The sequence below is a fragment of the Phyllostomus hastatus genome, unplaced genomic scaffold (assembly GCF_019186645.2).
Source record: "Phyllostomus hastatus isolate PE091 unplaced genomic scaffold, TTU_PhHast_1.1 phas_contig_209, whole genome shotgun sequence".
Taxonomy (NCBI): domain Eukaryota; kingdom Metazoa; phylum Chordata; class Mammalia; order Chiroptera; family Phyllostomidae; genus Phyllostomus; species Phyllostomus hastatus.
The window spans coordinates 9,555,641-9,571,698 of record NW_025333735.1 but is presented as its reverse complement, the minus strand read 5'-3'; the positions used below and the strand labels follow the sequence as shown (position 1 = coordinate 9,571,698).

Sequence of the window (16,058 nt, the reverse complement as noted above, 5' to 3'; positions counted from 1 at the left end):
TGGCCAAGATGGAGGTGTAGGTAGATACACGTTGCCTCCTTACACAACCAAAAGGGCGATAATAAGTTGAAAAACAAAAAACAACCAGAACTGCCAGAAAATCAAATTGTATAGAAGTTGGACAACTAAGGAGCTAAAGAAGAAACATTCATCCAGACCAGTAGGAGGGGTGGAGATGGGCAGCTGGGGCAGAAAGGATTCATGGCCAGGAGGACCAAGGCAGGAAAGGCAGCAGCTGGTGGACTGGGCAGTCCCACATTTGTGTGCAGATAAACTGGGAGGAACAACTGGGGAGCAAGACAGACCATACAACTCAGGGTTCCACTGCAGGGAAATAAAACCTCAAAACCTCTGACTGAAAAAACCTTTGGGGGTTGTGGTGGCAGGAGGAATTCCCAGCCTCATGGGAGAGTTCACTGGAGAGACTGCAGGGTCCTAGAATGTACACAAAACCACCCACCCAGGAATCAGCACCAGAAGGGCCCAATTAGCTTGTGGGTAGCAGAGGAAGTTACTGAAAGCCAGCTGAGAGCTGAGCAATTGGTAATATTCCCTCTCAGACCCCTCCCTGACATACAGCACCACTGTTGCCCCACCCTGGTGAGTACATAAAGCTCCACCTCTTACTACATAACAGGTGAGCCAAGACAAAAAAAATACTGTCCAAAAGAAAGAACAGATCAAAACTCCAGAAAAAATACAACCAAGCAATGAAGAGAACCAACCTATTGGATCGGGGGTGTCAAACTCATTTTCACCAAAGGCCACATCAGCGTTGTAGTTGCCTTCAAAGGGATGAATGTAATTTTAGGGCTGTATACATGTAACTACTCCTAACAGTTAAGTGAGAGCTCGGCACTGCCACCAGGTAGAAACAAGGTGCCAGTCTGAATAAAACAAGGTGGAGGGCCAGATTTGGCCCACAGGCCATGTGTTTACCATCTGTATATCAGATGCACAGTTCAAAACACTGGTAATCAGGATGCTCACAGAAATGGTTGAGTATGGTTGCAAAAGAGGAAAAAGTAAAGGCTACGCAAAATGAAATAAACAAAAATATACAGGGGACCAACAGTGAAGGGAAGGAAACTGGGACTCAAATCAATGGTTTAGATTGGAAGGAAGAAATAAACATTCAACCAGAACAGAATGAAGAAACGAATTCAAAAAAAAAAAAAATACGAGGAGAAGCTTAAGAATATCTAGGACAACTTTAAACAATCCAACATCTGAATCATAGGGGTGCCAGAAGAAGAGGAAGAACAAGAAATTGAAAACTTATTTGAAAATATAATGGAGAATTTCTCTAATCTGGCAAAGGAAATAGAATTCCAAGGAATCCAGGAAGCTCAGAGTCCCAAAGAAGTTGGACCCAAGGAAGCACACACTGAAGCACATCATAATCATATTATCCAAGATTAAAGATAAGGTGAGAATCTTGAAAGCAGCAAGAGAAAAGGAGACAGTTACCTACAAAGGAGTGCCCATAAGACTATCACTTGATTGCAGTCATGAAGGAGCTGGAAAGAAGTATTCCAAGTCATGAAAGACAAGGACCTACATCCAAGATTACTCTATCCAGCAAAGCTATCATTTAGAATGGAAGGGCACATAAAGTGCTTCCCAGATAAGGTCAAGTTAAAGGAGTTCATCATCACCAAGCCCTTATTGTATGAAGTGTTAAAGGGACTCCTCTGAGAAAAAGAAGATCAGAACTATGAACAGTAGAATGACAACAAACTCACAACTATCAACAGCCACCCTAAAGCAAAAACAAAAATGGACTAAGCAAGCAACTAGAACAGGAACAATATCACAAAAATGGAGATCCCATGGAGGGTTATCAATGGGGAGGGGGTGGGGGGGGAAATGGGGGAAAAGGTACAGGGAATAAGAAGTATAAATGGTAGATACAAAATAAACGGGGAGGTTAAGTATAATATGGGAAATGGAGTAGTCAAAGAACTTATATGTATGACCCATGGACATGAACTAAGAGTGGGGGAATGATGGTGGGAGGTGGGGACAGTGCAGAGGGGATAAAGGGGAGGAAACTATGGGACAACTCTAATAGCATAATCAATAAAATATATTTAAAAAATAAAAAATTTAACAGCAATGTATTATAAATAAGGCCTAATAGTAGAAAATAAGTTCCAGGGGAAAAAAAAACAGGATCTCTTGGAGAAGTTACAACCCAGTGTGTTAAGGCATAAATGAACAGATTATTTGGTAGTAGTGATAGAGTGGAGATACTGGGAAAAATAGGAGAACTCAAGGTCAGGGGGTCATATTTGGCCAACTAGAGGCTGTCTCAAAGCAGTAGTAAACTAAGTGAGGAAGAGTGTTACATACACACATATCATTCACTTCATACATACCAAAGAAATACCACTTTGAGGACATTATTTTGGTTGCCTGTGTACTTATTAATTTGCTGTTGCTTAAAGATAATTTTTAAAACAGTTGATTTAGATTATTAGTAGTCATATATCTTTATACAGTTGATCCTTCATTATTCACCAATTCTGTGCTTTTGAATTTGTCCACTAATTAAAATCTATTTAACCTTGAAATCAAGTACTTGAGGTGCTTTGTGGGTGGGTTTTTTTTTTAGATATGAACATGGGCAGAGTAGCAGAAAAAAAAAAAATTTAGTCATGTTCCTGGCTGAGGTCCAACAAGGCAGTGCTTACTGAGCCTTATTATTTCAATTCTCATATTGTAAACAAGTCTTTGTAGAGTATATAGAATATTTTCCCATCTTTTTGCATTTTATGCTTTTTCTTGGCGAGTTCACTGTTTAAAGAAATGTTTTAGTGTAATGCTGAAATGCTGTCCAAATTGGCCATCGGACAGAGGAAGGCTTTGATATATCTTATGGAGAGAATATACATGGTAGATAAGCTTTAATCAGGCATGAGTTGTAGTGCTATTGACCTTGAGTTCAATGTTATATTAACTAAGGTATCTTTAAACAGAAATACACATAAAACAAGGTTAAATACCGATGAGTTGACCTAACTCTGCATTTCTGTTAGGGGCAATGATTCAGTATTTGCCCCTTAAGCATCCACAGCAACTTTATAGAAAATAGCCATGGCTAATAATGAGAATTGAGTACTTTTAGGGTAAATTTGATTTTGGGAAACAGCCAAAGTCATTTATGGACAGTACAGTATAGAGGTATGATTATTAAAGTCTTTCTCAACCTTTTAAAACCCATCCCTGCCCCCTTTTGGAAAACATCTTACTTCACTACCCTAAATATTCTAGTACATTTTTCTCATTAGACACAGCCAGGTTGAGAATTAGTCTATAAGTTTTATTTTACCATTAGCTAGGCTGATGCTCTGTAGTGGAAACTGAGTGTTTATAGTAAAAACTATAGTTTTTAAAAAGTTTGCTAGATATAATAAAATTTTATTGGTTAGTGGTTTTTTTAAACTGCCCTCTTATTCCAGTCAAGAACAACTTGTATAAAGCAGAGGTTGGCAGACATTTTCTGTTAAGGGCCAGACAGTGAATCTTTAAGTTTTTTGGGCCATACAGTCTTTGCTACTACTACTCAATTCTGCCACTGTATGGCGAAAGCAGCAAAAGACAATAGGTATTACTTTATGAGTTTATAAACTCCTTAAGAGCAAGGGTCACGCCTTATATTGATGTATCCTTCATGACATAACACAGTAGGATCTCAATAACTGTTGCCTTGACTTGCTGATTTAACCTAGACAATAAAAAGGCTATATTTTAAAATATTAAAAACTTGAGCAATTGAAACCCATCCATTTAAAATTGATTTCAGGAACATGTATAAAGGACACATGGACAAAACCAAAGAGGAGTAAAATCAAGGGTGGGAAGTGGGATGGCTGGGGTGGGGGGAAGTAATGGTGGGAAAATGGAGACAACTCTTTGAACAACAATAAAAACTAGAAAAAAATAAAAAATTAAATTAAAAATTGAATTATTTTAGAAATCTGCCCTGGCTGGTGTGGCTTAGAGGATTGAGCATGGGCTGCGAACCAAAGGGTCACCGGTTTGCTTCCCAGTCAGGGCACATTCCTGGGTTGTGGGCCAGGTCCCCAGTGGGGACCACGTGAGAGACAACCCCACATTGATTTTTCACTCCCTCTATTTCTCCCTCCCTTCCTCTCTCTCTAAATATAAACAAATACAATCTTAAAAAAAAGAAAATGAATTATTTTAGAAATCTTTTAAATGTCCTTCTTTAAGTAATTACAGTAGTTGGCGTTTACTGTATTTGGAAATAGGAGTCAATGGCCTAATCGTAGTAATTTGTGAGTATTATAGAACATGTTGGCTTATTTTTATACATGTCCTAGTACATTTAGTAGGTTTCAATAAAGTCTTTGATAATAGTCAAGTTTCCACAATAGCTTGCTTTAATTATTTTGTGAGTATATTTTATTGATTATGCTATTAGAGTTGTCCCATTTTTTTCTTATCTTTGTCCAAATATGCTCAGTACCCCCATTCCCTCCAGCATTCCCCCCTGCTTTGTTCATGTCCATGGGTCATACATATGTTCTTTGGCTTCTCCATTTCCTATACTATTCTTAACCTCCCCCTGTCTGTTTTGTACCTATTAATTGTGCTTCTTATTCCCTGTACCTTTTCCCCCATTCTCCCCCTTCCCCCTCCCTCTCCCCCTCCCTGCTGATAACCCTCTATGGGATCTCCATTTCTGTGATTCTATTCCTGTTCTAGTTGTTTGCTTAGTTTTCTTTCTTTTGTTGATAGCTGTGAATTTGTTGTTATTTTACTGTTCATAGTTTTGAACTTCTTTTTCTCAGAGGAGTCCCTTTAACACTTCATACAATAAGGGCTTGGTGATGATGAACTCCTTTAACTTGACCTTATCTGGGAAGCACTTTATGTGCCCTTCCATTCTAAATGATAACTTTGCTGGATAGAGTAATCTTGGATGTAGGTCCTTGCCTTTTCATGACTTGGAATACTTCTTTCCGGCTCCTTCATGACTGCAATCAAGTGATAGTCTTATGGGCACTCCTTTGTAGGTAACTGTCTCCTTTTCTCTTGCTGCTTTCAAGATTCTCACCTTATCTTTAATCTTGGGTAATGTAATTATGATGTGTCTTGGTGTGTTCTTCTTTGGGTCCAAATTGTTTGGGACTCTCTGAGCTTCCTGGACTTCTTGGAAGTCTGTTTCTTTGGCCAGATTAGGGAAGTTCTCCATTATATTTTCAAATAAGTTTTCAATTTCTTGTTCTTCCTCTTCTCCTTCTGGCACCCTTATGATTTGGATGTTTAAACATTTAAAGTTGTTTTGGAGGTTCCTAAGCTTCTCTTCATTTATTATTACTTTTTTTTTTTGAATTCTTGTTTCTTCATTCTGTTCTGGTGAATGTTTATTTCTTCTTTTTGTTCCAAATTGTTGATTTGAGTCCCAGTTTCCTTCCCTTCACTGTTAGTTTCCTGTATATTTTTGTTTATTTCATTTTGCATAGCCTTCAATTCTTCCTTTATTTTGTTACCATATTCAATCATTTCTGTGAGCATCCTGATTACTAGTGTTTTGAACTCTGCATCTCATAGGTTGGCTATCTCCTCATCGCATAGTTCTTTCTGGAATTTGATCTGTTCTTTCATTTGAGTAACATTTCTTTGTCTCAGCACACTTGTAAGTGGTTGAGCCTTAGGTGTTCACTAAGGTGGGGCAACCCACATTGCTACATTGTGGCGCTGTTTGTGGGGGAGGGGTCAGAGAGGGAACAGTGCTGCTTGCTCAGCTCTTGCCCTGCTATCAGTCACTTCCCCAGCTTCCTGCAAATGAATGATGCCCTTCCAGGTGCTGCCCTGGTGCTGATTCCTGGGTGGGTGGACTTGTGTAGGTGCTAGGACCCTGTGGGCCCCTCACATGGACTCTCCTGAGAGACCAGCTGTTTCTTCAGCCGCCACAACCTATTTTTACAGCCAGAGGTTCTGAAGCTTTATTTTTCCTAACACTGGGACCCTGGGTTGCACAGTCTGTTCTGGGCTGGCATTGCTCACTACCCCATTTTTCTTTCTGGTTTTAATCCACACATGAATGTAAGACCGCCAGGTCCATCTGCTGCCACCTCTCCCTCTTGGTCCACCAGCCACTGCCTTGCTGCACATCCTCTCCACCTTGGCTGTCAATTTCCACCCCTCCTACTGGTCGGGACAAATGTTTCTTGAACTCCTTGCTTTTTGGCTGGTTTAATTATTATACCTTCATGGATGTAATGTATTGTAAAGATAATTTACAGTTAAATATGAATAAATTGAAAAAAATTATTTGAGTTGTAAATAGTTGGTGGGTTATACAATCTTGCTAGATAATCAGTTTATTGCTGGGCTAAGAGCCTATCATCTCTGTTAAACAGCAACCTATTCTTCTCCTTTCCTGCCTCACCTCCGTGCTACAGATACTTTTTTTTCTGTTAATACTTGTCTCACTGTGTAGGGCTATTGGTTTCACTTTGGCCAGCCAGTTAAATTTCCCATGTAATTCTAATGCCCTTTGGGGCTACTTATGAGAGGATAACCTTCAGAAAAGAGTAAACTGAAAATCATACAAATTCCTCATTTCCTAGAGTTACTTTTGCTTTTAAGATTATGAAAGTATATATGGAGTGAGCATGTGTAAATAGAGCCAGTCCCACTACTTTCCTCTAAATGTAAACTATTATTTCAAAAACTCCTCACAAGTATTTTTTTCTTATAGATGAAAAATAGAATACTATTTTACTTTATTTTTCAACTTTATTGAGATATAATTCACATTTAAAATTTAATTCACAATTAAAATTACAATTCACATTTAAAATGTATCATAGAATTGTACACTTGAAATCTCTATTTTAAAAACCAATGTCACCCCAATAAATTTAGTTTAAAAATTATAAGATATTTAAAGTGTACATTGAGATCATTTGATATACGTATACACTGTGAAAGGATTCCTCCCCTCTGGTTAATTAACATATCCTCCACACCTTATATTTATCATTTAAAAAATATGTAGTGCTTCATGAATTTGCATGACATCCTTGCACAAGGACCATGCTAATCTTCTCTATATTATTTCAATGATAGTATATGTGTGGCTGAAATGAGCACTGGAGTAATATAAGTAAAAATAAACCTTTCTTTAGAGTTCATCTGTCAAGATTTTGTTTTCCCTAAATGTGCATGTGAGAGATGTGTATGTGTGATACACTTCAGTTCACAGACTGAGGTTTTTGAAAAATTGGATTGCAACACTGTTGATGAAAAGAATCCTCTAGATCTGTACTGTCTGGTATAGTAGCCACTAGCCACATGAAGCTGTTAAGTACCTGAAATGTGGCAATCTGAATTGAGATACTGCGGAAGGGTAAAAATTCATACTGAATTCTGTAGACTTAGTATGAAAACAAGAATGTAAAATAACTTACTGGTAATTTTCTTTTCAAATTATGAACTAAAAAAGAAAATTGTTTATTGAGAGCAAGAGGATGCAAGCAATATAAAAATCGAAAGCTTATCTGGTTTTAATTGGCTTTTCTTTCTCTTGTCAAATGGGGGTGAGATTTTATTTGCACATTTTCTAAGGGTCCAGTCTGCTCATGAAATCCTTATACAGGGGTAAGCTGTGGGGCAGAGATTCCTTAAGCAACCCATTGGGAAAACTCTTCGCCTGGGAGGAAGTAGCTGGTCAGCCGCTTGCTTCTTTCCCTCCTGCTTCATGCGTACTACAATATACTCATTGCATGCAATGGTGAACCCAGCAATTAGTGAAAAGAAGTTCTGGAAGCCCACTTGGCCGTCTTGGCATTGGTCCAGGTCTTTCATTGTTTTGTCTGTGGTCAGGTCGTCTTTTTGATTTTCCAAAAATCCAGGGAACTCCTTTTCCATGAGTACTCTTGGGTCCTCTGTTGTTAAGTAGCCTTTCCCCAGTAAATCAGCGAAATGTAAACATCATGGTTTTCATGTTGTGTTCCATTTGAGACGGCATTTTGGTGAGGTCTTGGCCCAGGTGCGGCAGGTTTGCAAGGCTGGCTGTGATGTGCGGCTAGTCAATAATTTTATATTGATTACATGTTGCAATGAAAATACGTTGAGGTAGATAAAACATATGATTAAAATTAATTTCATTTTTTAAATCTTCACCCAAGGGTATATTCATTGATTTGAAAAGAAAGAGGAAGTGGGGGAGGTGAAAGAGAAACATTGATTGGTTGCCTCCTATGCTTGCTGGAACTAGGGACTGAACCGGCAACCCAGATGCCCTAACTGGGAATTGGACCTGCACCCTTTTTAGGTATACAGAATAATGCTCCAACCAATGAGCCACACTGGCCAGGGTAATTTCATATTTCTTTGTACTTTTATTAAAATGTGGATTCTGGAAATGTTTAAATTATATATGTGGCTTTCATTTGTAGCCTGCTTATATTTTTGTTGGACAGTGCTGCTCTACATTATGTGATTTTGCAACATAATCAAAGTGTATAATCAAATATCAACTTATAAGATCCATTTAAAAATGACCTAGAAGTTTTTTAGATTCTTTTGGCTTTCTTACTCAATATGGAAAAGTACTATAGATACCACTTTATTTTCATTGACCCCCAAATGCTAAGAAAGTATGAGATTAGCTTACTGTACATTCACTAGTCTGCTAGTAAGCTTTTCAGTGACTTGTAAAATAGGGTAAGAAAGAAGGGCAAGTTCAGTGCTATTTTATTAGGATATATTTTATTTATTTTTAAAGATTTTATTTATTTATTTTCAGAGAAAGAGGAAGAAGGGGAGAAACAGTAGGAGAGAAACATTGATAGACCGCCACTTGCACCCACCCCAAGCAGAGATCTGGCCCACATCCAGGCATATGCCCTGACAGGGAATTGAACCAGTGAACTTTCGGTCTGTAGGATGGCACCAGCCCACTGAGCCACACCAGTCAGGGCAGAATACATTTTCCTATCACAAAATAAAGCAGCTCTATACTCCCAAAAAGGAAATGATTTTTTTGAAGAATAAAATATTTCTGATACCTGGATATCTCCAGATAACTCTAGTAATTTTTATAAACTTGTTAAAGCAATTTTATCTTTTTTTTTATTTTGAGAGTATATTTATTAAAACTGGGACAATGAAACAAGAAAGGACTTAAGGTAGAAGAAGCAACAGGAGAGAGCCTAGCCAGGGCTGCTTTCACTCTCTGGAAATGTTATAGGAAAGAAGTAAACCTATGTGAGGCTACTGTGGCTCACTAGACAGTCAGAGAAAAGGGGCCTTGGAGACAGGTTCAGTGGTTAGCCTGGGATGAGCTGCCAATGCCAGTTGCTTCCCTGGTTGCAAGTCTTGTGCGGAACATTTAGGAAATGCATGTCTGAGAGGAAAGAAGGGCATGGGCATGCTCCAGGGAGGGAGAGTGCTATTTTATCAGTTTTTAAAGGCGTGTACTTAAAAAGTATTTTTATCCTCACCTAAGAAGATTTTTTTCATTGCTTTTAGAGAGAGAGGAAGGGAGAGAGAAAGAGAGAGACATTGACCAGTAGCCTCCCACATGCACTGGGACTGGGGAATCAAACTCGCAACCTAGGCATATGCCCTGACCGGTAATTGAACTTGCAATCTTTCAGTTATGGGATGATGCTCCAACCAACCAAGCCACACCAACCATAACTAAAATTTTTTTGAATTTTATTTTAAATATTGTTTGTTAAGATTATTAAATAAAATTAAATGTGTTAATTTTATAGTGCTATAAATTATTATGTGCTATAGTATAAAATCAAGCAATGGCACAGTACCAAAACTTGAATACTGAGAATTACTAATTTAACTAATGATAAAGTATTGGAAAATGTAGGTGATAAAGACAATTAGTGCAAGGAGAATTATGCCTGATAAAGCCCTTCTTCCCATCAACTTTTTTAGGTTAGTTTGGCATCTTTTACTGGTGCTTTTGGAAACTTACAGATATTAATAAAACTTTGTTAAGAACCCTTTACCTTACTGAGAAAACAAAAAACGTAATTCACTAGCTTCAAAACAAATTAACATGTAAGAAATGGAGCTAGCTTTTAAAATTTGTTTCAAAGACCTAATGTACTAGCACTTTTTGAAGAACGTGAAAGAGCAGTCATTAAGTTAAAAAAAAAAGACATTACAAAAATCAAACCATAACTTTTTCTTGTGAGCTTCCTAAGGAGAACCTTCTAAATCCTATGCTTTATTCTGACCATTCTTTTTGCTGTATCAAATACACTTTAGGCTCTTTTGCCGGTGGACTTTGTGTTCTTGGTCCAAATTGCAGACCCATGCCCCCAAGGTTGCTTTCTTTCTTTCTAAATTCTATCAGTCTTTCAAGACCCTGCTCATATTTCTCTTTTCTGAAACCTTTCCTACCCCCATCACTCCAGCCCAACATTAGCATGTAATTAACATTTACATAATACTTTACTTTTTGTAATGCCATTTTGAATATTTTCTCTTTCTTTATGTCATTATAACAAGGTACATGATATCCATTTTGTAGAAGAAGGGCACTGAGGCTGAGAGAAATACGTGATTTTTTTCAGAACTAGGTAGATACTAAATAGCGAAGCTAAAAATACTGGAACCAAATCCTCTTCTAACTTTCATGCTCTTTCCTCCTTGATGACCCCTTAACTCCCATAATAGTTATGTAACACCCAATTGGCTATTAATTAATTGTTTACTGTCTTTATATTAACTTATTTATTCGCTGTAGACTTGAAGGAATATGTATAATACAAAGGGAAAGAAAATAATGGGAGAGCTGAATACATTTCTTTTTTTTTAATATTTTATTTATTTATTTTTAGAGAGGGAAGGGAGGGAGAAAGAGACACAGAGAAACATCAATGTGTGGTTGCTGGGGGTCATGGCCTGCAACCCAGGCATGTGCCCTGACTGGGAATCGAACCTGCGACACTTTGGTTCGCAGCCCGCGCTCAATCCACTGAGCTATGCCAGCCAGAGCTGAATACATTTCTTGATAGAGAATCAAAGAGGTCATTAACAGATCTTAACAGCTCATTTACTTTTCTGAAAACATTCACCTTTTAAAAAGTATGATAGCCACACTCACTCATTTTCCTCTAGCCAAAATTACTACCTATCTTAGTGCCAAATGTTTAGTATAATTTTTAATGCACAGCTGAACAGCCCTATCTGGTGTGGCTGGGTTGGAGCATCATATGGTAACCGAAAGGTTGCGGGTTTGATTCCTGGTCTGGGCAAGGGCACGTGTGACCCTGAGATCTATGCTTATGATCCCTGGTCCAGGCGCATAGGGGAGGCAACCAGTCTGTGCTTTTCTTTCTCCTTTCCCTTCTCACTTCCCCTCTGTCTCTCTTTAAATAAAACAAAACAATTAAAAATGTCCTCAGGTAAGAACTAAAAAAAGAGAGAGATCTAAATAGAGAAGCCTTCCCTGACCACGTTGGCTAAAGTAGCTCCTCTCCATCAGTCTGTGTCTTAACAACATTTAAAATTTTTCTTTAAAGAACTTTAAGCTATTTGAAATATCATTTCTTTATTAACTTGTTTATTGGTTATCTTCTCCCACTAGCATATGAATTGAATGAGATCAAGGATGTTATCTATCTAGTTTATAGCAGAAAGTAAGCACACAGTAAATATTTGCTGAATGATTGAGCTACTTTATTTATGAAAAATGTTCACTATGACATCTATCTTTTAAAACAAGTTTATGTTATGTCCATCAAATACTATAAAATGGGCATGTAAATGCTGTTGACTACCTAATTCCAAATATAAGTCCAAATTACTGTAATTACTTGAAGAAGGACATTTATAGTTAAGAAAAAACCAGGATTTCTAGAAAAAATTAATTTTAAATAGATGTGAATTTAAGCTTATAAAGACACTTGCCTTAAGTTTACTCTTCTTATAGCCTAGACAGTATAAGGAATGAATTTCTTTAAAAATTTCTTTTATATTTCCCCTAAAGTTGCATTTATAACTATGACAAAATTTGGGGGTATTATAATTTATACTTAAAGTCTGAAGCCTTTTCACAGGAATGAGGATTTAGAGTCTGAGTGCCAAACTTACAATCAAGAAATCTCCTATAAGGAATTTATGATAATGATACCTTTCAGTGCTTGAAGGCATTTTAGGAAAGTACAGTCATCCCCTAGGGGATTGGTTCCATTACACCCCTGGAAACCAAAATCTGTGGATGCTCAAGTCTGTAACATAAAATGGCGAAGTATTTCCATTTAAACTATGCACATCCTCTGATATACTTAATCATATCTAGATTACTTGTAATACTTAATACAATGTAAATGCTATATAAATTGTTATACTGCATGTATTATTTGGGGAATGATGACAAGAAAAAAGTATATACATGTTTACAACCACTGTAAACCTAATTATATAGTACATGTCAGCAACAACATAATTTTTTTCCAAATATTTTTGATCCACAGTTTGTTGAATTTGCACATGTGGAACCCATGGATGTGTATGACTGACTAGAACATGTAGAGGTAAGATATGGTTTATTATTAAATGGCCAACAGTTTGATTATATTTAATTACTTAATTGTCTAAAAAGTAGGCCAAATATTAGAACGGATACAGCCTGATACTCCTTAAGTGTATGTTAACATTGTAAGAATATCATCGCTCACTAGTAGATTGCTAATTATAGATAAGCTCTTTGAATTATTTTTATTAAATTGAATATCAGATGTGTATGCATATTTATAGATTACATATGAGAAAGCATATGGAAGTATTTGATAAACTATATTGTATAAATGTTATTATAATGGGGAAGACATAGAATAGTAATATTTTAACACTGTCTAAGAGACTAAAATTCAGAGATAAAGGTCTTACAGGGAACATGTAGGGGCATGATCTTAGAGGATGCCTGAGTTTTGGGGAGCTGATTCTTGTATTTATGTTAATGTTGTTTACCCTGGGACAACTGTAGTAGCATAAATAATAGAATGTAATTAAGAAAAAGAATGTAAATATTAATCAGTTTTTATTGATTACAAATTGAAAAGGTAATATTTTGGATCTGGATTAAATAAAACAGATCATTAAAATAAAAAAAATGTTTTATACCAAGTAAAAATTCCCGAGAAAAGGGAGATGATTTGTCAATAGACCTTCAAGTATTAGCAAAAATGCTTGTATAGTTTAAAATAATGAAAACTTGTATATATGTATGATTACATTAATTTTTTTGCATTTTATTTTATTTTTAATATATTTTATTGCTTATGCTTTTACAGTTGTTCCATTTTACCCCTTTATTCCCCTCTTCCCTACATACCTCCTCCCATCAACATTACCTTCCCCCCGCCTTTAGTTCATGTCCATGGGTCTTATATATAAGTTCTTTGGTTTCTACATTTCATATACTATTCTTCCCCCTGTCTGTTTTCTACCTACCATTTATGCTACTTACTCTCTGTACCTTTTCTCCCTCTCTCCTCCCTCCCACTCCCCTGCTGATAACCCTCCATGTGATCTCCATTTCTGTGATTCTGTTCCTGTTCTAGTTGTTTGCTTAGTTCATTTTTGTTTTTGTTTTAGGTTCAGTTGTTAATAACTGTGAGTTTTTTGTCATTTTACTGTTCATAGTTTTGATCTTCTTTTTCTTAGATAAGTCCCTTTAGCATTTCATATAATAAGGGCTTGGTAATGATGAACTCCTTTAACTTGACCTTATCTTTAGAATGGAAGGGCACATAAAGGGCACATAAATGATAGCTTTGCTGGATAGAGTAATCTCAGTAGGTCCTTGCCTTTCATGACTTGGAATATTTCTTTCGAGCCCCTTCTTGCCTGCAAGGTTTCTTTTGAGAAATCAGCTGACAGTCTTATGGGCACTCCTTTGTAGGTAAGTCTCTCCTTTTTGTCTTGTTGCTTTTAAGATTCTCTCCTTATCTTTAATCTTGGATAATGTAATTATGATGTGCCTTGGTGTGTGCTTCCTTGGGTCTAAATTGTTTGGAACTCTCTGAGCTTCCTGGACTTCCTGGAAGTCTATTACCTTTGCCAGATTGAGGAAGTTCTCCTTTATTATGTTTTCAAGTAAGTTTTCAGCTTCTTGCTCTTCCTCTTCTCCTTCTGGCATCCCTATGATTCGGATGTTGGAACATTTAAACATGTCCTGGAGGTTCCTAAGGCTTTCATCATTTTTTGGAATTGTTTCTTCATTCTGTTCTAGTTGAATGTTTATTTTTTCCTTCTGGTCCACACTGTTGATTTGAGTCCTGGTTTCCTTCCTGTTACTGTTGGTTCCCTGTACGTTTTCCTTTAATTCACTTAGGGCAGCCTTCATTTTCTCTTCTAATTTGCAACCATACTCAACCAATTCTGTGAGCATCCCGATTACCAGTGTTTTGAACTCTGCATCTGATAGGTTGGCTATTTCTTCATCACTTAGTTGTATTTTTTCTGGAGCTTTCATCTGTTTTTTCATTTGGGCCATTTTTTTGTCTTGGCATTCCTGTTACATAGTAAGGGATGGAGCCTTAGGTATCACCAGGGTGGGGCAACCCACGTCGCTGTATTGTGATGCAGTATGTGGGGGAGGGATCTAAGAGGGAACAATGCCACTTGCCCCGCTTCTCTGCCTGTTTTCAGTCACTTCCCCCACTACCCACAATTGGGCCCTTCTGGTGCTGATTCCCAGGTGGGTGGGCTTGTGTACATTCTAGGACCCTGTGGGTCTCTCCAGTGAACTCTTCTGTGAGGCTGGGAGTTTCTTCCACTGCTGCCTCAACCTCCACAGGTGTTTGCAGTCAGTGGCTTTGAGGCTTTATTTCCCTGTACTGGAACCCTGGGTTGCATAGTCTGTCTCACTCCCCAGTTGTTCCTCCTGGTTTATTTGCACACGAATGTGGGATTGCCCTGTCTGCAAGCTGCCACCTGCTGGGTCCACCAGTCACTGTCTTGCTGTGAGCCCTCTCCACCCCACTGCCCATCTCCGTCCCTCCTACCAGTCTGGATGAATGTTTCTTCTTTAACTCCTTGGTTGTCAGACTTCCTCACAGTTCAATTTTCTGGCAGTTCTGGTTGTTTTTTGTTTTTAAATTTGTTGTCCTTCTTTTGGTTGTGCGAGGAGGCATAGTGTATCTACCTACACCTCCATCTTGGCTGGAATTCCTATTACATGAATATTATTGCTTTCATGTATATTATCTCATCTGATTCTCATTATAGCCTTTTTAGGTTAGGATCTTAGAAAAATTAAATGATTTGCCTAAGTTACTCACCTAGTAAATAGCAGAGGTGAGATGAGAAATCAAGCATTCTAATTTGGAAGTCTTTATTTATTTTTTAGACATTTGTAGCCCCTTTATGCTAGTCCATTAACAGGATTGTAATATTCAAATGGTAATCAATAGTTTTCCCTAGGCAACTTTTAATACTTTAGTATGATAGAAGTATATGAGGCAGAAATGGAAATTAATGCTAGAAAGATATGCTATTCTAAAATTAGAGATATACTTGTATATATTTTAAAAATATAAATATTGCACTTTTTCCATTTTTTGTTTTTAAATGTTTTTTAATAATTACTCCTGATGTATAATATTATGTTAGTTTCAGGTATACAGCATAGTGATTAGACATTTATATAACTTATGAAGTGATCACCCCGATAAATCTAGTATCCACCTGATACCATACATAGTTATTACAATATTACCAACTATATTCCCTACCTGTACTGTACCTTCCTGTGATTATTTTGCAACTACCAATTTATACTTAATCGCTTCCCCTTTTTCACCCATTCCCCCTAAACCCCTCCCATTTGCCAACCATCAAAACATTCCCTGTATCTGAGTTTGTTACTGATCTGCTTGTTTGTTTATTTTGTTTTTTAGATTCCACATATAACTGAAATAATCTGGTGTTTGTCTTTCTCTGTCTGACTGTTTCACTCAGCACAATTCCTTCCAGGTCCATCCATGTTATTGCAGATAGCAAGATTTGATTTTTTTTTTTAAGATTTTATTTATTTATTT

At 37.1% G+C, this 16,058-nt stretch overlaps 2 protein-coding genes and 1 non-coding gene across 10 annotated transcripts in view; 1 reads left to right on the top strand and 2 right to left on the bottom strand.

Moving 5' to 3' along the window:
- The window catches only part of DNAJB4 (DnaJ heat shock protein family (Hsp40) member B4), a 56,758-nt gene that overhangs the window by 21,820 nt on the left and 18,880 nt on the right, over nt 1–16,058 (top strand). For all 8 annotated transcript variants that reach the window (XM_045835484.1, XM_045835488.1, XM_045835489.1 and 5 more), the window contains one exon: nt 12,489–12,548. The gene's annotated coding sequence lies outside the window, so the exon portion shown is untranslated. The remainder of the gene's footprint in view (nt 1–12,488; nt 12,549–16,058) is intronic.
- LOC123816596 lies at nt 7,025–7,131 on the bottom strand. The gene has a single exon (XR_006785302.1). It is a non-coding gene; the product is annotated as a U6 spliceosomal RNA (small nuclear RNA).
- On the bottom strand, nt 7,618–8,008 carry LOC123816406 (protein S100-A10-like). Its single transcript, XM_045835322.1, is given in 2 exon segments — nt 7,618–7,945; nt 7,947–8,008. Coding segments are annotated over 2 exon segments (390 nt in total).